At 36.8% G+C, this 23,008-nt stretch overlaps 1 protein-coding gene across 2 annotated transcripts in view; it reads right to left on the bottom strand.

The window, feature by feature from the left end:
• NF1 (neurofibromin 1) overlaps nucleotides 1–23,008 on the bottom strand; it is a 105,320-nt gene that overhangs the window by 6,822 nt on the left and 75,490 nt on the right. For both annotated transcript variants that reach the window (XM_076354855.1, XM_076354854.1), the window contains 21 exons: nucleotides 22,450–22,882; nucleotides 21,875–22,215; nucleotides 20,936–21,138; nucleotides 19,702–19,895; nucleotides 18,002–18,142; nucleotides 17,493–17,772; nucleotides 16,107–16,321; nucleotides 15,831–15,892; nucleotides 15,590–15,704; nucleotides 14,804–14,905; nucleotides 13,691–13,831; nucleotides 13,190–13,316; nucleotides 12,555–12,686; nucleotides 11,895–12,030; nucleotides 10,898–11,055; nucleotides 9,863–9,985; nucleotides 9,029–9,156; nucleotides 8,207–8,307; nucleotides 6,862–7,004; nucleotides 5,976–6,022; nucleotides 4,923–5,139 (listed from right to left, as the gene is read on the bottom strand). In XM_076354855.1, the coding sequence (XP_076210970.1) occupies nucleotides 4,923–5,139; nucleotides 5,976–6,022; nucleotides 6,862–7,004; nucleotides 8,207–8,307; nucleotides 9,029–9,156; nucleotides 9,863–9,985; nucleotides 10,898–11,055; nucleotides 11,895–12,030; nucleotides 12,555–12,686; nucleotides 13,190–13,316; nucleotides 13,691–13,831; nucleotides 14,804–14,905; nucleotides 15,590–15,704; nucleotides 15,831–15,892; nucleotides 16,107–16,321; nucleotides 17,493–17,772; nucleotides 18,002–18,142; nucleotides 19,702–19,895; nucleotides 20,936–21,138; nucleotides 21,875–22,215; nucleotides 22,450–22,882 (3,539 nt within the window). The remainder of the gene's footprint in view (nucleotides 1–4,922; nucleotides 5,140–5,975; nucleotides 6,023–6,861; nucleotides 7,005–8,206; nucleotides 8,308–9,028; nucleotides 9,157–9,862; nucleotides 9,986–10,897; nucleotides 11,056–11,894; nucleotides 12,031–12,554; nucleotides 12,687–13,189; nucleotides 13,317–13,690; nucleotides 13,832–14,803; nucleotides 14,906–15,589; nucleotides 15,705–15,830; nucleotides 15,893–16,106; nucleotides 16,322–17,492; nucleotides 17,773–18,001; nucleotides 18,143–19,701; nucleotides 19,896–20,935; nucleotides 21,139–21,874; nucleotides 22,216–22,449; nucleotides 22,883–23,008) is intronic.

The following is a 23,008-nucleotide window of genomic DNA, read 5'->3' on the forward strand; positions in this document are numbered from 1 at the left end:
AGGACTCTCTCTCATTGCCAGGAGGAATGAAAGGCTTAGCTGACTTATTTTGCATGCAGCAGAAATAGAACTGAGGCAGGTATTCACTTGAAGAGTTAAGTGTCAAAGTGTAGGCACCAATTATAATGATTTAAACCCTGCCAAATTGAAAGTAAAAAAAAAAAAAAAATCAACAATTAACTTCTAACAAGGACAACTGAAGAAACAGTTTTCTAAGCAGGGTATTAACAGGAAGCACACACAGAACAGGCGAGTCTGGAAATCTTTACGAGAACTGCTATTGCATGAGGCAGGAGGAGGCTGGTGGAGTGCAAGATGAGGATGAAACCAGACAGGCTTTATACCCAAGTGCATATACTTTTCTGAGAAGCTTTGGATTTCTCTGCAGGATGAGGTATCTCTATTATGTTTTGCTAAAAGAATAACATCAAACAAACCTCAAAAATGAACTGCTTTAGTGTAAACTTCATGCCGACATGATGACAGCACATGAGAGCCTTGGGTTATGAGCCATGACTCTAACAGCTTTGGACACAGTAACTTGAAGATATAAAAGCTGAGACTTCTGTTTAATACAGACATTCCAATCAATTATTACTTTTATGCTGACGCTACATGAGTTAATCATTCCCATAGCAGTATCTTAGCGTAGCTGTCACATTATTTCTGCAACAAAATGAGTATGTTTGACGTGTGTTTAGCAACACTCTCAACACTTATGGTAGATGTGCGGCAATGGAATGAATAGCAGGAAGGGTGTTTTTATGCAAGAGGCTAAAAGTACAATCAGCAGCAAAAATTAGGATGTCTGACAGTGAGTAAAAAGGTTAGAACAAAATCCTACTGCTACAAATGACATCTCCCACAGTTATGTCTCACTCCTGTAAGAAATTGATTCTCACTGGCATTAGCAAGAATCAAGAACACACTCCACATTTCACATACGTATAGGGACAATTTCGAAACTCCAGCCAGAAGCTGGCTGCAGGCTACATCATCCTTCCTCTCCTTGTGTGGGTGTGAGCTTACAAAAACCACAAACTACGATGAGGATAGGAAGCAACCCACAGGTGCGAGCAACGAAACTTTTCTGCAGCTTCTTCTTATTTCTCCATATAGAAGCAGAAATCAAATGGCCTTGAGTACCCATTTTATTGAGCTTCTGTCTGCTGCAGTTTAGTCCAAAGAACTCGTGCCCATTTTCCGGTGGTGTGTAACTGAAGTTAAAGCTGACTTCCCGTGAATCTAAAGAGCTCACATGAAACAGTTCTTCATTTTAGCTTAATACCTGCAGCAGAGTAATTTCACATACCAAGCATCCACTTCTCTATTACCAAATTTATCTCATTCTTAAGGATGTGATTGACTTTCGTTGCCTGCTCTATCATCAGATATTATTAGCATCACACAAGAAAAGCAACAGCTTAGCACTACACTGAAGCCATTCCCGTGTCAAAAGGATCAGTAAACCACTTCTCATGCCACAAGCCCAACCCTAAAGCAGATCAAGCAGTATTTCGTGCAAATATGATGAAAGTAGAGTGTACCTTGATGAGGAAGCTGCATGAAAACTGCAGATTTAGAGCAAGGCAGAGAAGCTTCACAGACACAGAATGAAAGAAAAAACGTAAGTGAATAATGTCCATGAAAGGAACAGGGAGAAGAAAGAAAGGGGAAAGGAGAAGAGATGATGATAGACAAAACATTTACAAACAATGATCTCGCCCGGTTGTTTCCAGATGCAAGAAAAAAATTTTTCATTTATCTGCAACTTAATATATTTGTAACCATAATAAAAAACTCACTTGGCTGAAACTGTCTCTTTAACTCAGTGTGATGAAGTAACTCAGCACTGCTAAATACTTGATTTTCTTGTGCAGTAGTTCTCGAATCAGAGTAAGTGGATGATAGATCTGCATCCCTTATTAGTCCCATAGTTGTCTTGCTGTTTCAAGAAATCCTGTGGCCCACCTTCGTGTTCTATCATTCTTTCACCAATGATTTTTATTGTGGCAGATATTAGGTCTTTCACTGCTTACTCCCTCACTCTTGTCTCTACAGTGTAAATGTGCACAGCAATGACAACGCCATCACACACCTCTAGGCACAGTTAATGAGAATGCAAAATTCACGTATGCAGCTATGGAGCTGTATAAAGTGCCAGAAGACCAATTAAATTTTTAATACAATTAAACAGCTTAAAAAGCAAAGCATGTTTTATGCAAAGTTGCATGTTTTATGCAAAGTTGCACTGGTTAACATGCCAGTTTAAACCAGGGAAATTGTTTGTGGATTAAAGTGGAGCAACGTAATAAAGGTGGGATGAAGGAGCAAAATGAAGAGCTCCACGTTGTGACCTGGTCCACAGTTTGAGAAAGCTGGAGATCCCCCAAGCAAACCCCAAGTCTTTGTATTCAAATTGCTAGAATGAAGCTGGAAACACCTATAAAGGCTGATTCTTTACAAAGATGCCTCCAGTCTGGTTACACAAAAATGGAACCATTAGTAATCTTCTGGCCTTCATATCGGTCTTTTAAAATTTAATTTCCAAGCAAACCATGCACAGGGTGTCATAAAGGCATTATTACAGACCCACTAGGATCCTGAATCACGTAACAAGTTCACCACTTCCTAACCCCATTTGTGGAGATGGGCTCTTCACCAGCATTTGATAAAAGCCATCTATTTGGAAGAAATTTTTGAAGAGCTGGATTAATTCCTTCCTCTTAGCTAACCAAGGAAGAAGGAATAGAAAGCGAGGCGTAAGGGAGGCAGACATTTACATAGCAAAATGCTGTTTTCGCTAGTAGAGGGCCTAATCCTGCATCATCACTTCATCCTTGCAAAAAGAACTGCTGGAGCTGCTACCAATTCTATGTTCTAAAGGGAAAGATGCTGCCCATAATGTACTTATTTTCACACTGACAGCAAGGTCTTTTTTTTTCCCCCTTTAATTTTATCCTTCTCCCTGTTCTAGTATTACAGGTAATTCTTAGCTGAATGTTAAATAAGAAAGTTTCTATCGAACCACTTGCCTTTTCCATAATCTTGGTTGTTATCTGTACCTGCACTCTATTAGGAGTTTTTATACAGAAATATTTCTATACACAGGATAAATTGCGTGACGATACAATACAGTGGCTGCATTATATATTCATAACATATAATGGACATTGCAAAATGTTAAGTGAAACAGCAGTCTCTCAAACTTCTTCAAACTCAACTTTCACCCACTCTTATTACCCAATTCAAAAGGGATTCCAGGACGGCACCAGCGAGTCCCTTTCAGACCAATGCTCTTTCACTTGTTCTCGGGCAGGAATACAAAACAAGGAAACAACGGCTAAGGAGTGCTATTAATAAAGTAGCAGAGGAAGAGGTAACAACTGTGGAAAATATGCTTCACGCTTTCTCTCCTCACTTGGGATAACATTATTTAATGTAATAAGTCATCTTGAATTGGCAGGAAACTGGAAAGCAAATCCTGTTTTGAGTCTATTTAGACTGACAGGCATCTTAAAATACAATTCTGGAACACAGCATCAGTATATCAAGAAGGGGATCTCCCCAGATTTAAACAATTTAAGTTGGCTTCTCATACAGGAAAAAAGCAAGTTGTAATCACTTTTCACTGCATGAAACAAAAAAAAGAAATCACTATTCCCAAATTACTCAAACACAGAGCACAGTTTTACCTCTGTTGCACCTCTGCAATACTCATCATATTCAACAAAAAACATGCATAGCACGTGAGCAAACTGATAATCTGGAAGACCAGACTTCTTGACTACAGCTAAGTACAACTAAGTAGAGCTTATTTCAGGGCTAGCAGAAACCAGTAAACAACAAGAGTGAAAAAAACCAAAACACCTCTGTAAATACTATACCTAAACCCAAGTAGTTTCTAGCCTTGCATCAAGGTTAGAAACAAAGCAGAAATAAAAGGGTTCTTTGACTTCAGTGTTCGGAACTGCGATAGTTAAATCATCATTTAAGAAATATCACACAGTATAATTTTTATGACAAAGAAAAGTAAAGAATTTCCTCAATATGAGAGACACTAATCCAAAATCACTTCAGGAAGAGTCTTCATGCAGATTTCTTTGACATAAATTCCATTTTCTTCCTGTATTTAATTTCCTCTAGCTTATGCTTCATCTGCTATGCTGAATAATTTTACTCTTTTTTCATTTTTCACCCTGAAAACCTATGCTGTTAAATTTAACCTCTGCATCTCCCTGTAATTCCCCTCTCCCCAAGCCAGAAGGAATTTAGTGTTTTTATCCATCTAATGCCTTTAATGACTGTTCTTTTCTTGAACGCCTTCATTTTATCATCAGCGTGTTTCTGGCAATAAAATAGTCTGAACTGACCCAGTATTCCACACGTATCTACATGAACACTTTTTTCCTTCGAGGGAGAGTATGACCTCCATGTGATGCTGCCTATATGAGCATTGGCCTTAAATCATACAGTCACCTGAAACTGAGTCAGCCCAGACACACTCTTCCACAGCACAGTTCTGGATTATTTTTCCTAATATGTGCTACCTTGTAGTGCCCAGACAGGTATTATTCTCCTTGCAAAATATCATGATTATATATTGATATTTACTAATTTTCAATGCTCCACTGTTACATATATTCCATATTAAGATGCAGCTGTTATTTGTTCTGATGCACTTAATGCTATTTCCTTCATGTATAACGACTCGGAAGACAGCTTTTGTGCTGGACAAAATCCAACATCTGAAATACAGTGTAATAGCTTAGTAAACAGCTTAATATTCATTTGGTTCACGAACGCAATGATGTTTGATGCATAAACATATCCAAAGAGAAAATGAGACTGAGTGTTTGTCTACAGAAACAGTAAATTCAATACATTTCCCTTACCTAGGTAGTACCAGAACAGCTACTGACCTGGGGAGTGCTGGGAAGTTGCGAGCGAGGTCATGGAATTGGAAAGGTTAAGGTTAGCAGTAATGCTAAGTTGGCTCTGCACTGCGGGAGGATATGGAGATGTGGGTGTCAGGAGAGATTCTTCACTGGTTTCTTCATCAATTCCAGGCAAATACGTGTCAATCAAGGCATCAAGAAACTTCACTATGAGCTCAGCATAGTCTGGGATTTGTGTTTGCTGTGGGTGATGGGGGGGGAAAAAAACCAAAACAAACCACAATTGGTTCTTTTCTTCCTACTTTTCTGTCAATAGGAGCTTTGCCCCAGAACTCACTCTAATATCACACTGGTTTTGCCTGAAAATTTTAAAAAGCGTTTGATGTGAGTATCTGTAAAAACTGATTTGTAGTCTTTTCCAGATTAATCTAAATGCACTCAAAGACCACTTACAGGTGTAATTTCAGTAGTGCGTAATTTCAGAAGCACAAAGTCAGGAAAGAGGGGCTGTTTCATTCACGAGGTGAACTGCCACAGCTGCCTGAACCTGACACGTTATTAAAAGCACTGCCTATGCCCCCAAAGCCTAACATCCCAAACACTGCCTGCTCTGCTCATCTAGTTCTTGTTACGATGACTAGAGGGAACAAATAGCAGTGCAGGCGGTCAGTGCTCGATTTATTTGTTCTGTTGTAACATAAAGTTTATCCTTATGGAATTACCATTCTTAGCAAATTAATCCCTTGCACTGTAAGACACACTTAATAAACTAAGACTTTCTGACTGATACCGTATGTCCAAGGCCTCTTAGTGAACCTGGGAGCAGTAAAAAGGTGCATTTACACACCTGACTGCTTTTACTCAACTTCAGTAATTTGACCTTCACGAGTCTATCAAAATATCTGATGCAGGCTCGAAAATTGTTTTAGCTATAGAAGTGAGCCTTATATTACTAACTTGCTCATATAAATTCCATGACTTGTCATTTATCTGCCTCTTTCCTGGAGCACCAATGTGCTTTATAGAGAAAATGAAGGCAAAACACTCACGAACTTATATATGGTGTACTGTTCTTACCTTAGAAAATGGGCCAGCAAACCTCCATAACCCATTAAATCCAAAACCTACAACAACAAATTGAACGTTACCACTAAAACACAGTTCTCAATTGACAGAAAACAACTAGAAAGTACACATAGCACATCACTTGGATTTACTTAGGCATGGAAATGAAATATTTTGATTGGGCGATGCAACACTAAATGTTGTCCAAACCATGTATAAGGTATTATGGCATTTTAATTTGTATATGAAATACATAAGCTGTAAAAACCTTGAAATCTCAGAACTGTCATGCGAGAAATTCTTGATGGTATTTTAAAAATTAAATTTAGCATGTGAATATGCATCTCATTTTAAAAATTATGTCAACATTTAAGTTTTTCTCAACTGTCATCTGTTTCTTACGGATCTTCCTGGAAAGTTTTGGATTAAGGACCATAAAAAAATATTTAGGTTTTAAGTGTTTAAGTGTGACATGAAAGTGAGCTTGGGCACTGAAAAACAAACATTACTCTACGGAATTTACCAATAATTAAGTCAATCCCTAACTTACAAGGTTAACTTAAAACTCACCATTTATCACCACCATTCATGTTTTGTATTTCTTTAAACCGGTTAGTGGAAACAGAATACTGAGTTTCAACTTCTTTTTACTCACGTAGATGGTGTCATACTTTTAATATTTGGTGCACAACTGCAGCAAGCAGTTTTAATATTCATGTCAGTACAGGTTTTTTTAATATGCGAACTCTTATTTTTACTAGGATATATGAAGTTGGAGAGATGGCACACAAGACTGACACTGTTCTGTTAGGGTTGCAATAATTCTGAAACATTTTCAGTAGTAAATCTAACTTAAAATACAGCAGCTTTAAAAAAAAAAAAAAGGAAAAATATTTACTCTGTAGATAAGAAGTTTGGTATTGGGGTGGAGACTCTTCATGGTAGACAACACTCTGAACAATCCCATGAATTGGATTCAACAAATTTGGATCCTGGCACAGCGATAAAAGGGTATTGATCTTGGAATCCAATAAATTATGCCTGAAGAAAAGAGAAGTGCCTTATTTTTTGTTCATTAAATAAAATAAATCTGCAGTTCCCAACTGACTTTAGCAAACAGCAGTTAAGGTGGGATTTTCAAAATCTCAGTCATTTTAGAAGTACAAAACAACTCCTGTATATGTTCAGTGAGTACTCTTATGATGTGTAACACTTTCAAAAAATTGTACTAACAATATAACCCATTAAAGCATCTACCTAGCACTTTAAATTGCAAATATTTTAATTATTTTCAACCAAAAAATTATTCACTGGATTTGTGTACATGTCAGAGCTGGAGTTTCAAAGCAGTTTTTTAAACTCGTGGGGCTACTGTCTCATTTGAGCTCCCTTGCAGAACTCATGTGTGGGTTGGTTTGGTTTTTTTCTTTTAATACAAATGCCAGTTACTTGCAGTTGTGATTGGAATAGCTCACAGAACTTGGCTGTACTTTGGCCATTACTTTATAAAGCCAGAAAAAGGTAGCACTATTTCTAAATCACACACAGGTCAGTTTTAAAAGTCTACTCATGTTAGTTTCTGATAGTTGGGTTTCCCTTACATATATTGACTCCAGCAAATACCACTTTTAACTGATATCTAAAGAAATACATCCAAAGAGTATCTTGAACTACACTTTAAACCAGTTTTGATATGCACTTGGGGTACTAATTAAAAAAAACTGAGTCTGACTGGGGTGAAAGTAATACTTAAGAGGCAGTATATGTTGACTTGTATAGAAAGCTACACGAACATATTAAAATGTAATTTGCTTCTCTGCAGTATCAAAGAAGCGCTAAAGCCATGCTAAGTCCCTAGACTAGAGTAGCGGCAGCAATGATGCTGAAAGCTTTTGGAAGAAGCTGATGGCTGCACAGACAGGCTCCCTAGCAACAGCGATACAGAGTTCTCCCACGCTCTGCCAACCTGCCTGAAAATCTGACGCTGAAGAGTGCTTCTGAGGACCATCTGTAGCAGTGGTATCTGAGGATGCCTATTCTAGTAAGAACATTATATTCATTTAACAAGGGAAAAAGCATGATTCTCGAATTGCTAGGGACATTTGTCTCAACAAGCCATGGACAGATCGCAGCTAGTAACCTACAAATGAGTAAGCATCTCACACGTGCTTGTCCTGGTCCGGAGACCTTTTAAAGGAAGGGCCAAGTACGCAGTCATCATAAACAGAGCTTTAGGTACTTACACAACAGGAAAGACCTTTGGGAAGACAACACTGGCTTCTGCTAAATACTCATACAGAATCCGCTGGTCAAACTCATCAGTAGTGTACTTCACTAACGTTGCCTGTCATAATGCAAAGGATTAAATCAGCATGCTTCTAATTTAATTTGAGTAATTATAGGCTTTTGCTGTTGTTGTAGTTTAAGGTTTTAAGATTTCTGAATAGCAGAAAACAGCATTACAAAAGATTAACTTATGCCCTCTTTGGACATGGAATCAAGTTATTTTTATGTGTATGTGGGAAACAATAAAAACAGTTGGTAATAGCTTCTATTTTGGCAAAAAACATAGCTAGTCAGTTTTTGACAAAAGTGGGCAACTGAGTCTTTCTGAAGTATATCAGGAATGGTAACTGTATTGGTACATCTGAAGAAAGCACTATCATACCGTACACCTATATTACTAGTTAATCATTTTTAAACTGAATTATGCTGGGATTCCAACAATTTTCACTTCTTAACTTTAAGTATAATATATTAATATCCTTTTATTATATAAAATTAGTTTGTGATAAAAATCTGCCAGGAAAAAGGGACAATTGTTGGACATGTTCTACAAAACAATACAGAATAATGAAAATTCAGTATTTGCTCTCAAAGAACATTTAAATACATTTCTAAAAGTGATTCCTAGAAAGTTTGAAGAACGGCAATAAAAGAATAGACTTGCACATCACTGATTCGGATCTATATGAATTTAGAAACACTGCAAGGAACACATATGCTTCTTTGGAAGATAAAAGAGTATCAGAAAATAACAGACAATACACAGAAAGAGAGCTTACAAGAACTGTAAGCAGCAGTGCCTGAATTTTTGGGTCAGTCAGAACTTCTTCATCTAGGAGGACATTCGACTCAGAAACAGAAACTTTTCGAAGATGTGGGTGTTGCTGCGGTGATATTCTCTGGGTTTCTGCCAGGTAAAAAAGAGCAACTCATCCAAAGCAAAATAAACCCAAACCGAAATAGAATTAGCTCTTGCACAACAAATTCAGTCATACACAAACTTCAGAGTTCACCAGCCTTTTCATAAAGTATAAAAGCAACAACTATGCTGTAATACTAGCAGCACTAGATCATTACATGGGATGTATTATCAAATGGTAAACAATAACCCCAATTTCCTATTCAGTGAAATACAGGCCCAGGGGTGGTAAGTACCGTACTCAGGGTCAGGCAGCAGACTGACATCAGATACAACAGAAAAACCCTGGTCTTGCATTGCAATTGGGGATGGGGGCACAGGAAGCAGATGTGGGAGAAGATGAAGAGAGGCATTCTAGGCATTAGGTCACGTTCCATCTCCTGTAGTAATTTGCAGCCAGGACTTATTAACGTATAGAAAGCCAAATTTTAGTTATTTCATTTCAGTCCTGTATGCAGTACTTTATAGCTGCCCCTTATTCTGCATCTGCAAACTGAGCAACTCTAACTCAAACCTCAGTTGCCAGTGATGTGGAAGACTGTACTCTCCAGAAGCCACTGTTAAGAAAGATACTTCTCCCTTACCTTGTAGTAACCTCAGCAAATAAACATTGAATTTAGAAATAATCCTTTGTATATATATACAAAGCATTTATAGTTAGCATTATTCTTAAAACGTTAGTCCTGTTTCTCACCCATTTCATAATCATTTTCGGCTACTCTCCTCATTTTGGGAGGCGTTGTGATTCCAGATTCCATGTCTTGCCTTTTAGGAGCCTTTGTGTCCGATATCAAATGGTCAAAACTTTTCCTTGTACCTAAAAACAATTTATCAGGCAATTAAAAACATTAAATCTAAATCCATATTCTAACTATTTCTGATTTTCTGTCCAAGCTACTCTCCTATCTGTGACGTATTGATTGGAATCTGGGGACATTTTCACCATTTTCAGGGATGGTAGAGAAAATACGATCACACCATGCCGCTCTCCATCACAGTTTCCAAAATGCTTCACAATACGTATGAGGAAAGCATGCAATTTATTCAAATATGTAAGCTGCGGGCATGCTATGGTTTCCTGGTCAACACATCACATCGAATAAACATGCCAAAATGTGATTACTGAAAAGGAAGCAGTAATAGGATTGTAATGAAAGAAATGCCCCTTTTCTTCCATATATACACCGTATAATGTAAAAGGGTAACCACAAGTTATGCAAAGCAACTCATCTTGTTTCTCTGATATTAAGACTTTGCTTGTAAACACGATGCACTGAGAAGCCATGAATAAAAATCAGATTGCTTCCAAAACATCTGAAATGTTTTGGGACCATCTCTTCTAGCATAAGATAGAGTATTCAATATAGTAGCTAAGCTAAGGTATTCAGCTTCTTGGTTTTGTTGAAAGAGGGCTGGTGGCAGAAAATTGGCACTATGACTCTTTAGTATCTGGAGTATCTTTTTTTCTTCCCCCCTTTTTTTTTTTCTTTTTTCTCCACTTCAACATGCACATTTTGAGTGTCACTCTTGCTTCCCCGCCCTTCGTGATCAAAATAAATGAGTTAGTCCTCTTCAACTGTGTTCTCTAATTTGTGTTTTGTAGAAACTGCATTCCCTCTGAATCAGGAATAAGCACTTGAAGTCAGAATAAATACAAGTATAATTTTTCTCCAGTAACACTTCCTGAGGTATTCTATAGACAAATTAGTAAATTAGTTATCTTAATAACCTAGAAGCTTTTTAGTGTTCGCTTGTGAAGGCTGCCCCATATCCAAACTCATGGATTTTCGTGTTCGAGGGCTTATCTGTCCCACTGTCGGGTAACTGGCAGCCAGATGTCTGTCTGACCCCTTTGGTGATGACCATGGTTGATTTTCCTTTAGTGTCCTGAAAGTGCAGAGAAATTAAATTAAGAAAATCTTTAAAACTGTGCACATTTAGGCATAAATTTTTCAACTAGCCAAGCTAACATTTATTAAACCCATCTTTCCTAACAGGTTAATCTCCAAAAAATACATATTAAGAAATAGTAATTACTTCGCTTGCAAAAATGTCTGAGCTAGTGATAACTAACAATCTGATATGAATGTAATGATCAAGAGATAAAAAATAAAGCAATGAAAAGAACACAAGCAAATGAGCCTATGAGGCAAGATGAAAGATATTTAATCATCAGCTACTCCATACTGGATGCTAAAAAGAGAGCTATCAAGTAAAGTGCTCCCTATTGAGAGAAACTGGCTCTCCATGTCACTTCTAGGTTGATTTCCTAGTTTATCTCTGTGGCTGCTTATAGACAAGACTATAAGGTGTCAAGATTTTCCAATGACACGAACCAAGTGATTACCTAGTACATGCCTTGAAGCTCTTAAAAGGACAAACTAAACTTTCATCTAAAATATAAATGAAAAATGAGGTGAAATTAGGTCTTGTAGAAAGAGGTTAGCAAAAAGTTTAAGAACCTCCAAAGCAGTTAAGCTCTGAAATAGCTTTACAGATCTCAAAATTAAGTGTATAGGAATTTGATACCCAAATTTCTCTGTGAATGTTGATCACAGTATCACAGTGTAAGTAGCGTATTGGTCTGGAACCAATAACAGAACATTAACTTAGCTTTATGAATGTGGGTTTCAGTTTTCAATATACCACAGGTTACCTTTAGGTAACTTACTAAAGTAAACAGACATTGAAATACGGATAACTTATCTAAAAGTTAGACAACCAACCTATAGCTAGTGTCACTGTGATGTATGGGATATGTATCCATAGGAACATTTTCCATTGAAACATCTGTCAATAAGAGAGACTTCCTATGTTTTAGACTGCAGCGACTTCGAACTTCCTCAGATACTGTCAGCAAAGCTAAAAATTCAAAGAAAGCTAACGTAAGTTTTCCACAGTAGGAATACATTGAAGAATGTAAGCAATATTCCATCAATTTAATTTTTTTACTTAATATAAAGACGACCATTGAGATGTAATTACACATTACCGAAACGTACAGATTAAAAGTAGGTCATTTAAAAAGAATTATATTCCCCATCCAGTTACAGGATTTAAACATTTGTCCTCAACATGGTCACAATTTCTATTTCTAGACCACTAGAAATTTCAATGTTTAAGGCACGCACTTAAACCAAGAAACCTGCAGCCTCCCTGAAGTATTTTCAAAGTTACACAGTAGGTCCTGTGCTGGCAAGCCTTCAGTCCACAAAAAGCTTTAATTGATGTACCCCAGCCTAGCCCAGACTCTTATCCATCTCCACTTACAAGTTTCCTTTATGTTGGTACAATTTTATCAACCTAAAACCATAAGAATTCCCACAATAATCCATTCCTTTTCAGTTAGCACAAATTTAAAAGAATGTTTGTTTGTTTAATTTTACCTGCTAGGTAAGCCACACTCTGGGTGTTCACCTCAAACTTGTCACAGTTCCTATGTTTGTTAACCAGAGCTAGTAGTGTATGTAAAATCCTTACTGTTCTTGCTACAGTGGTAGGTGAAGGATGCCTGTACCCTAAGAAATGAGGTTAAGAAACCAAATACTGTATTTAATTTTAATGCATATTTATGAAGCATTAATATTTTGAGAAGATTTATAAATATTTTTCGGCATGTTCTCAGGAAACTTCACGTAAAGGGTGAGGAAGCACAATGCTAACAGAAATTGCACATTTAAGACTAATTTTTTCTGTCCCTCCCCCCAAAAGTCACATAATTTCAAATGTCTGTGCATATATTATATCTATTATCTCACAAATCAATCTTCTAAAAGAAACAGTGAGCCTGAACACAGGCAAACACACAGAGAAAGACAGCATTCTTGGACAAAGTAGTAAAGAACATGTCTATGGAAAACCCGGCAAAGTCCTTTAGTCAAAGAACATTTAATTCTGTATCTATTCTGTGATCCAAGTTACTTAAAATCCACCACCCATTCTTTCCCCGTAATCCCTGGACTTGTTTTTATTTTTGAATTAAGAGTGTTCATCTTAAATGAACAGCAATATGTATTCTTACCTTTCAGGAGGTGTCCCACTAGTGCGAAGTTAAAGTTGGAGTTGAAATTTAGCCCAACAAAATGATCCATCTGCTTGCAGTGCCATTCGAGTGGCCTCCTGATCTCCATAAACACCTCTTCTGGGCTCTGACCCAGAAAAAACAAAATACAGGAGTACCTCATCACAAGTTACTCATCATATCTCAAGTTGTTTTTTTTTTTTTTTTTAAAGTGACAAAACAGTAATTTTGATAGTTTACGTGACAATAGCGCAAACACTCTTGATTAGAACACATCTATACATTTCTGTTCCAGTTTAGAACAGAATAGCAAGAGCTTCATCTCTACGTCTTAGTTTTACTGTTGATATAACACAAGTGAAACAATCTCTAATGCAAATTTCAGTTTTAGTTGCTTAACTACTGTCCATGAGGACACAGAATTTTTTTTTTTCTTTTTTTAACAGATCTAACCGCTTACATAAACGAAGGGTTAGTCACAGCTGACTGCTAGCAGCTTACCTTATCATTGAATACTCGAAGGCTATCCAAGGTATGCAGATTCTGTTCAAGTAGTGCTGTACCTGCTGAGTACAAGTTTACTTCGTCTAGCTGCAGTACTGCCATAGCTACCCAAAAGAGGGCCTTGTGCATAGGAGAGTCCTAGAAGGAAAAAGAAAAAGCCACAATTTCACTTTCAAGTCAGTTCCTGTAAGTCAAAGACAAATAAGACTGACACGTGGTTTTGTATATGCGTTACTATCCTTCCTGTAGCAGGTTCTGTCTTCAACCATGTCCATTCCGTCAATGCAGATGTACATGTGAACCTGTCGTCTTAATGCACTTAATGGGTGAACAGTAGAAAGCAAATGAATTTCAAGCCTTTCACCTCCCCTAAAGCCGTTCCTTCTCTCTTATATTCCTTCCCTTGCCCACAAAGTGTCAGACGCATATTGCCCTACACCAGACTGAACAGAAATGTGTCTTCTGTTATCAATTTGAATGCACATGTTGAAAATGGATTGCAATTCTGCACAGATAACTGGCCAGGCAATTTCTTCTCCAAATCAAAAAAGCACGCAGGAAGAATTGGCATTCAACAGATTCTGGGTCTCTTAGGCAGCAGATTTTTCAAGGAACAAGTTTTATTTACTAACAGTAAATATATGGGGCTCTTCATTAACGGCATACCCATTGGTATGCTGATCAAATAATGAACATGAAAGTAATGTATGGATGGCTACCTTAATACCAAATCAGGTAAGACAAACATTTATTACAAGCCATGATCTGAAAAGCATGTATTAACAATCAAACATCTGAAAGCCAAGACTGAAAGTCTTTTGGAAAGCATTAAGACAGCCCGTGGTACGGTCATTGCCTATATTGCTGTGGCCCAGTTTGATGAAGCAGAACAGTACATTCTAAAGCATTTTTAAAGCCTTTGCACAGGTCCCACATACAAACACCGGTGACGTATTTCCCATATGTAGTACTTTCGAGCATGAGTCATAGCAGCGAAGTGTGAACTTCAGATACCACAACACTTACTTATATTTTTGAGATTATACCCATAATTATAATTTTTATTTACAAAATATGTTCTCTGTTTACTCTAAAAATCCAGTTGTTTACCTTATTAAGAAGAGGCTGCAGCTTGGTGAGTGCTATAACTGTAGCTTCTATTAGAACTTGGCTATTGTAATTATCAGGGCCTTTTAAACAGCTCTCAAGTCCCTTTTTGTAGGAAAAAAGAGTAATTAAAACACAACCATAATTAGATTTTGCTTTGTAAAAAGAAGATCAAAACTCTAAACAAGAATTGTTGCTCTCAACTAGTTTACAAAGCTTGAGCTCATTTTAAACCAATTCTCAAGGACTTTGACAAATGGAGATTTACACAGAAGTGATACATGTATTGCTGAAAGCAATTGCACAATGTGTATTAAAAAAAGTAAGCGTGCAGGACAGGGTGCAAGAGTTAGAGAATAGCTCTTTTACAATCTGGATGCTGTTCAGTTAAAGTTTATGTCCATAAAACTCTAATAAAATGCTTAAAGGAAACATATTTAGCACACTGTTTACTTGCTACAGAACACAACCTTCTTTAGAAAATATGGAACATCATTACCAAGCCAGGCAGTCGGTTTCAAAATTTTCATATGCAAATGCCCTGCTCTTTATTGTATTTACTTACAACACGTTAGATTATTAACGTCCTTTAAAAAACAGTTGTGAATCATGTGCATGCAGCTAAATGCCTTAACAGAAAATTTTGCTTTTATTTAAATACTGTCTTCTGGATCAATCTCAGTGTCTCAAATTTTAAACTCAATATTGAAAACTACTGTTACTCTAGAAGTCGCAACACTGATGAAACTTATTGCCACCAAATCGATTTAAGGTATATGGGTCTATTACCTTGCTAAGAATTCGGATTATTTGTTTTATTTGTCCATGAGACACACGTTTACTTATACAGCCAAAGACAACAAGTGCTCTTGGCTGCAGGGATGGGTTATATTGGAATGCAAACCTGTGAAGAAACAGAGTACAGTATATTAAACAAACATACAACAAATAGGCTGTATAACGAGAAGTTGAAAATTCTAAATATACTACACAGGCGGGCAGGGATTATATTTCGAGATCTACAACATACTTTTGAGCTAGTTCAGTCCACTGGTCCAGCCACTTGCATGTTGGAATATCCCTCATACAAGCCTAAAAAGAATTATATTGTTTGAATACATGTAACATTAAGAGAAAGTCTTTTTAAAATTCAGAATGTGCAGGTTTTTTAGTTCTCAGAACTCAGCCACTTAACTATTTATTACCACATCATGGGAGGTACATCTCACTACACCGCTTGCCTGTAGAAAGTGTAAGCAGTGCCATTTTCCCTTGTGGATAATTTGTTTTGTTTTGAACCACATACCTCCATGATCTCCAACAAAGCTTCAGTAACAGTTTCCAACGAAGTCAGTGCGAAAGTCTCCCTTTCATAGGAACCAGGTGAAAACGACCTGTCTCGATAGCTGGATCGGAACGCTATGACCGCGGCTGATTTCACTTTGCTGATTCCAAACAGCAAATAAAATTTGGGCAGAGAGAACTCAGTCAAGCTCAGCCTTAAAACTTGCTTGGTCTCCTCTGTTGAAAAATTTTTACATATTAAATTTAAACCACTGAAATCCAACCCGTATTTTCAACACTTAGGCTCACCCTCCCATGAATACAAAAGTAGATAATCATCCTGTATGTCACTTTGCACATTCCAATACTGTTTTCTTTGCTACTCCTCCCAGAGTATGCCACAAGAACTGTGGTCTGTTGCCTACACTGTTGAAACCAGTCACCAGGAAGATGCATTCTAAAAACAGGTAGAAAGAAACTTGTTTAAAGATGTGGTTCTGTGAGACTTCTCCTCACATTGGTTCAGAAAATGGAAACCTGGAGAGTTCCTGCTTTGAAATACCAACAGTACTGAAGTTCAAACTGCAATCAAATTCTGCTTTTGGCTCTGGCACTAAAAATGAAGAAAGCCACTTAAATCAGAAGAAAATGACGGCCCTGCTACTAGCACTGAGTATTTTTACAATTCTGAACTTTCATTTCATTTCAGTGTACTTCAAATTCATTGTTTAAACAGGAAGGCTTGCCCTTCTCTCTGTGCATCAAAGCTTTTCTTTATACATATATATGTGTGTGTCTGTGCATATTCACACATTCACTCTGTCGATATATATAGATATAAAATGAGCTTTCAGATACTTAAAAAAAGACAAGATTACATAAACTTTTAATTTTTTTCTGCACAAAATCTAGCATGGTTTTATACTGTACTTCTGTGGTAAGAAGTGACAGCTACATATTTGCTAATACCAATTATTTTAGGACTGCTAAAATAAAGCAGTATGCAAATACACCTGTTTTAACAGTAGAGTTTCACAATTCCCTTATGTAATTGATATTTTTGTTACCACATTATGCAACCATTCAGAAGATGCACATCAGCCAGTTTTAGCACAGACGTATTTTCTCCTTTCTCTGCATTACAGGAACTTACTGGTACTTTCTTCTCTTTTTCTAAAACCCGTTATACAAACAATTTACATTATGCACCTGCTCTAAACCAGATAGTCATTTTTTAATTCCATACTCATCTGTTGTAGATCATATCCTCATTTTAGTTTGTACACAAGCTGAATTACAACATGGTATTTTCACACTCTCAGAATAGTTTAAAGAGAGAAAGACAACTCAAATTTCTTAAACAAGCTAAGGAGCGATCAGCTTAATTGAAAATCTGAAAAAAACTTACCACTAAAATGAAGCTGTGAACAAGTGCAAAGAGAATGAATGATGTTGATGACGAGACCATGAGTGGAAGCTCTGAGAGAAAGGGGACCAGTGGCCACCAATAAAGTAACTACATGAAAGAGGTAGGGGAGATGTGCTGCCACATCCAGAGAATTGTTAAAGGAGAGCATCAGCATGTAACGTGCTAGAATAGCAATATCATCCCACATCAGGTGCTGTTCCAGTGTAGGAGTTGGAGACAGACAAGTCTTGTCAATTATTTTACACATCCTTCCAATCACCTGAAAAGAGAGCAACCATTTTGTTTTACTCAAATGAAGAGCACAGCTCAAAGTTTCATTAAAAACCATTACAATTTAACATTGGAATTATTCTATGGCGTGGAACCTATTTTATCATGTTTTTTGCATTATTGCCCGTACCGAGTTATCAGAAAGCATCTCAGTGTCATATTATTATATAAGTTGAAATTATTATATAAAAGGAACTTAAGGCAAAGAAGGAACTCACTTTGCTTGAAACCAGTTTTACATTTCCAGAAGCAAGCGCTACAGCTGTGTCTGCCATAACCTCAGCTTTTATAGACCCTAAGCCCCCTGTGGCACTCGTTTTGATGAAACTGTCCAGCACTACATCAAGGAGATCTGTTATCTGTTAGACGAAAAAAAAATTCTTTTTTATCAGTCAGATTAACTCTATTTTTCCACAGTAAACCACCTTTTAAATAAGCAATCATTCATTTTTTTTAGTTGAAGATGCATAACTACCATAAATTGAAGCATCAGTTTTACTGATTCGTTATCCTTTTGGAAAAAAGTCTAATGTAAATATTAGAAGTATAAAGATTAATTCCATCAGGCTTTACTCCAGATCAAAAGTGCTTCAGAACTGTGGAGAAACTATAATTTAGTTTGTATTATTTTTATTTCTTTTTCCATTTTAAAGTATAACTATTCATAAAATGCTGAACCTAGTAAGAAGAAACTAGATTTGAAGTGGGGGGAAAAAAACATACTTCCAAGAAAATAAGCAAGATCTCGTCTGTCAAAGATTTTGCTTAGAGCACTAGCCATGCATGAATACAGCTACAAGTAAAACAAGTTTCTTCTCATGTTAAAAAAAAAAAGACATTTCATATATGCAGGCAAGAATAAAATCTGTCCAAGTGTACAGAGAACTCTTAAATATAACATGCAGGCTAAGATTAATGTTATTTCAGTATTGGTTCAAATTCAGCTCTCATTATATTAGGAAAATTGGCTGAAATTCTGGGTCAACTAAGTCAATGATAAAATTTCCACTGACTGCTGTGGAATATTTAATCTTTTTATTTTGTGTTCTCCATATTTACCTGTTAACAGACTTTCATACGGCACATAACAGTCATATTGCTCTCAATGTGATTTAAGCTTTCAAAATACATTGTTTTAGGTTTTGGTTTTTTTGCCAATTGGACCAAGCAAGAAAATGCACTCATGCATCCATCTGACAGTTCTCCCACATTCTCCAAGAGCAGCTTTGTGATGCTGGGCTGCATCAGTTTGGATGACAGTTAAAAAAAATAAAAATAGTATGACAATGAGGAAGTTGATACAAAGCTTGTGAGCAAGCCTGGTCACGGCAAGTAAAGCTGGTCTCGTTTGTCTAGACACCTCCTTCACGAATGGCATATATGACGTCAGCTTTATTGTTTTCATCTTCTTCACTTTGCGGGGAGGATGAGGACAGAATTTGGCTAAGCGTTAAGCTCATGATCAACAGGAGGATTGATATTCTATTGATTGTAATCAAAATGCATCTGTTTCAAAAGTGCAAACAGAAAAAAAAAAAGCAGCATTCTTTCAATGCCACGTGCCTAACACACCTCTGAATGCTCGTACTTTGTTCTTTCCATTCAGTACCCGTACATTCAGGGGTTTTGATGAATTAATTTCTACTAATTGAAATAATTACTACTAATACCAAAGACACTTATTTTTCAATTCACAGTGGGGCCAGGAACACATTCCTAGAAGCCAGAGTTCATTAGTGATTTTATGAAGTATTTTATAGAATGGAAACTTCAGAAGAACTTGCACACTACTCTCCATACAGCTAATGAACTTAGGTCATGTCGAGATCCATTTTATTTTTCTGCATTAACATTTAAGTGGTTAAAAACTCTATAATCTGCTTATAAACAAATTGCAATAAATTATGCAGATTTGTACCTGTCCAAGACTTCCCCATATCTTAGCTTGAATGGAAGGATACATCTGTTTTTCATTTATTGTCATTGTTATAAGCTTATCAAGAATAGCAGTGACTCGCTGGCGCTTAGCATCATCATTGTGTTTACAGAATCGGACCAGATTGGACAGCCAGGGAGTCATATACTCCAGACAAAGATGTTTCAGTTCAATACCTGAAATAAAAATTCACCTTGTAACACAGAATCAGCACTGGTCTCTATTTATAATAATTATTTGTGAACACTTTTCCTTTCAGTTTTATTGTTGAAAATAATTACTATCAGAGCTGAGCAAATAATACTGGGCAAACAGACAAGCTTCAAAAAGAAACATACTCTAATAATGACATCCAAGAAACATCTGTAGGAATCTGGCAAGGAGATGTTGACATTTTAATATCTTATTAAGAGATGTGACATAAAGACGTGTACATTCAGTATTAGGCGGGACTACTTAAGACAATTGCTTTTTCATCTTGAGAATCTATTTATTCTCAACAGCTTCCAACAGTAAAGTCAGAGCTGTATTATGCCTGGAAAAAAAGCATGACAAAAGTAGTGCAACAGAACCAGTTTTACAATTGAGAGATATAATCAATCTGAAAAGATTAATTTTGATATGACTGAAGAACCCTGTAACTCTTCTGTGTATGTATATTCTAGAGTTCAAACCTTCACTATCATGGACTCAAATTTTGATTTTTGTTCTGCAATATTCTCTACTTCTGGTGAAGTAGATAGAAATCTATCCAAAGTACTCACTGTACAAAACTATCAACAGTGATATGAAACAAATAATTTGTATTGTGATCTCTCTGAATGAACGTAATCGTCTAAATGAATGAGATGTTAAAACAAGTTTTACTAGACATTAATTTCAAAGTTTAAAAAGGCAGTTGCCTTTTTTTTTTTAAATCTACTTCATGAGAAAGGAAAGGGCACATTCAAATGTGAAAAGTAATGTTTTTGCTCCAACAGATGCCATTCCAGTTTGTGAAACTGCCTGGTTTCAGAGTATTGCATAACTTGATTGTTAAGAAACAGATACAAATGGATCATCTTGAAAACAGCTGAAACAGCTCTAAGAAGCATTTGCAATTTAAACTTATTATGACTTAGCAAGATGAGGAAGCTTAATTGACTAAGCTAGACAGTTACCAACTTAAATCTGTTCAAATTCATGGTTAGCATTAAGGAATACTAGTGTTACTTACTAGATTTGCTAAATCCAGAAATACACTCTTCCAAGAACTCTAAGGTAAGGTGTGGTTCGTTAGCTGCAAGAGTCTTACTAATAGATACAATAAATAGTGTGTTGTTGGCAGGAATACACAGACCTGAAGTTTCCAGTAACTGGCCCTCAATCTTTAAATTAAAGGTACAGGTTAAGGCACATAGAAGATTATAGGCAGCAGACCTGTAACAAAGCAAGCAACGTGACTTGTAATAGTTTTCTTGTACATTTTAAAATATACACATTACACCAAGGCATCACAGTAGTAGTACTGACATTTTAAAAATTAAATCAATACTGCTATAGAAGAGATTACATTTAAATCCTGAACTTTCTCCTTGCACCAGTTAAGATTCAGACAACAATATTTGCCTTGGAGAAATGAAAGAAATTACTCCTCCACTTGCTTTAAACAATTTCGGATGAGGTTAGAGAGTATGCTTGAAGGACTTTGTACCAGATTTCTCAGAAAGGCCTTTGGTGCCAGGAAATTCTAAATATTTCCAGGTGCACCTGAGCTGCTGGGAGAGAGACTGCCAAGGGCCCCAGAGGTTGCCATTGAGCCAGTACTGACAAGACCCAAGAGCCTGCTCTAAGAGGTACAGCTCCCACGTTATTAAACAGGAAGTTCAACACCATGAAAATCAAATGTATCTAATAAACATATATTGCAAAGCATAAGTATTTCTCTTTATAAAGAGAAATTAAGCTTCCTATATGCCTTCAGTTACCCTGACAGTATGTATGCCTTTCTTCACCTATAGAAAACCCAATCTTTCTTTATATTAAAAAGTACATTTTATTGAGTAGTGGTGAAACAAAAATTGTTTTGTTCAAGAGAGATTTGTTAACACTAAGAAAACCTTGGAAAGAATTCACATTTTTGACCAAAGTTGATATTAATTTAAGAGATCTGTACCGCAAACTGGGGTCCGAGCTTCCCAGGTTGAGCAGTGCTATGTTCAGTAGTGTTCCAGGGACATCCTTAGGACGAATTTTAGTATGCTGTGGGATGGAGTCTGGTTGTGACAGCTCCCACCGTGTCCGTATATGAATGATGGACCTAACGATGGCTTCACACTCCTGATGCATGAAGGTGAGTGGTGTGCCTTGATTGGCAATGGTTAAGGTAAACTGGTTCTCATCAACAAGACATATTTCCTCAATTTCAGAGGCATAGTATATATCATTTAAAAACACTGTTTGTCCCAGGACTCTTGTTCGTTCCGCTGACGTCACCTGCACAGCTGTCGACCCAACCTTAGAAAGAGAACAGAAAAATGGTTCAGTGCCTATTGTTAACAATACAGAGAGAGAAAAGTCTGACACTTCTAATTTTATAAACGTATGAAATTTTATACTTCCTAAAGAGGCATATTAATAAGTTGTGATTTCTCCTCAAGACAGGAGAGGAGAATTAAGAGACAGTAACATCATATTCAAAACCTTACAAAAATACAACAATTCACTAGGAACAACATTAAAAGGACTTACTTTAATAGAAACTTTGGTGTCTTTATGAGCCAGTTTGAGAGCATTGTGAAACACTTTCAAGTCCTCCTCCAAAGCCAAGGTAGCTGCTGGGAGTTTCTGCTGGTCATGTTCGATGTGCTCTGCCAGTTTCCCTGGAGAGTCTATGAAAATAAGCCTTTTGCTTCCTTTCAAACCTGTCAAGAGCCTTTCATGGTATTTGGTGTATTCTCTGACCCACGAGTTACAGTTATAAATAAAAACTGCTGAGACATTTTCATAAGCAAAGCCCGGAAAAACTACAAACCATTTAGAAAGAAAGTCTGTTTTAAAGCGATTACTGGGGCCAGCGTGTGTGAGGTCCACTACAATTTCATATGGCTTTGCATAGTATGGCTTCAGAGTTAGCAGTACGTGGTATATCAATAAATCTCCGTTGATCTGACCGGTCTTGAATCTGTAAGAAAACAAGACAGACATTGTTGGGTTTGCTTTTTAGATCCACGCTACAAACATCTGAGTGGTCTATTACACATACTACTACTAAACTAAACCAGACCGATCTTTCACGTAGTTCTAAAAA

Source organism: Aptenodytes patagonicus, chromosome 17 (genome assembly GCF_965638725.1).
Source record: "Aptenodytes patagonicus chromosome 17, bAptPat1.pri.cur, whole genome shotgun sequence".
Classification (NCBI taxonomy): Eukaryota; Metazoa; Chordata; class Aves; order Sphenisciformes; family Spheniscidae; genus Aptenodytes; species Aptenodytes patagonicus.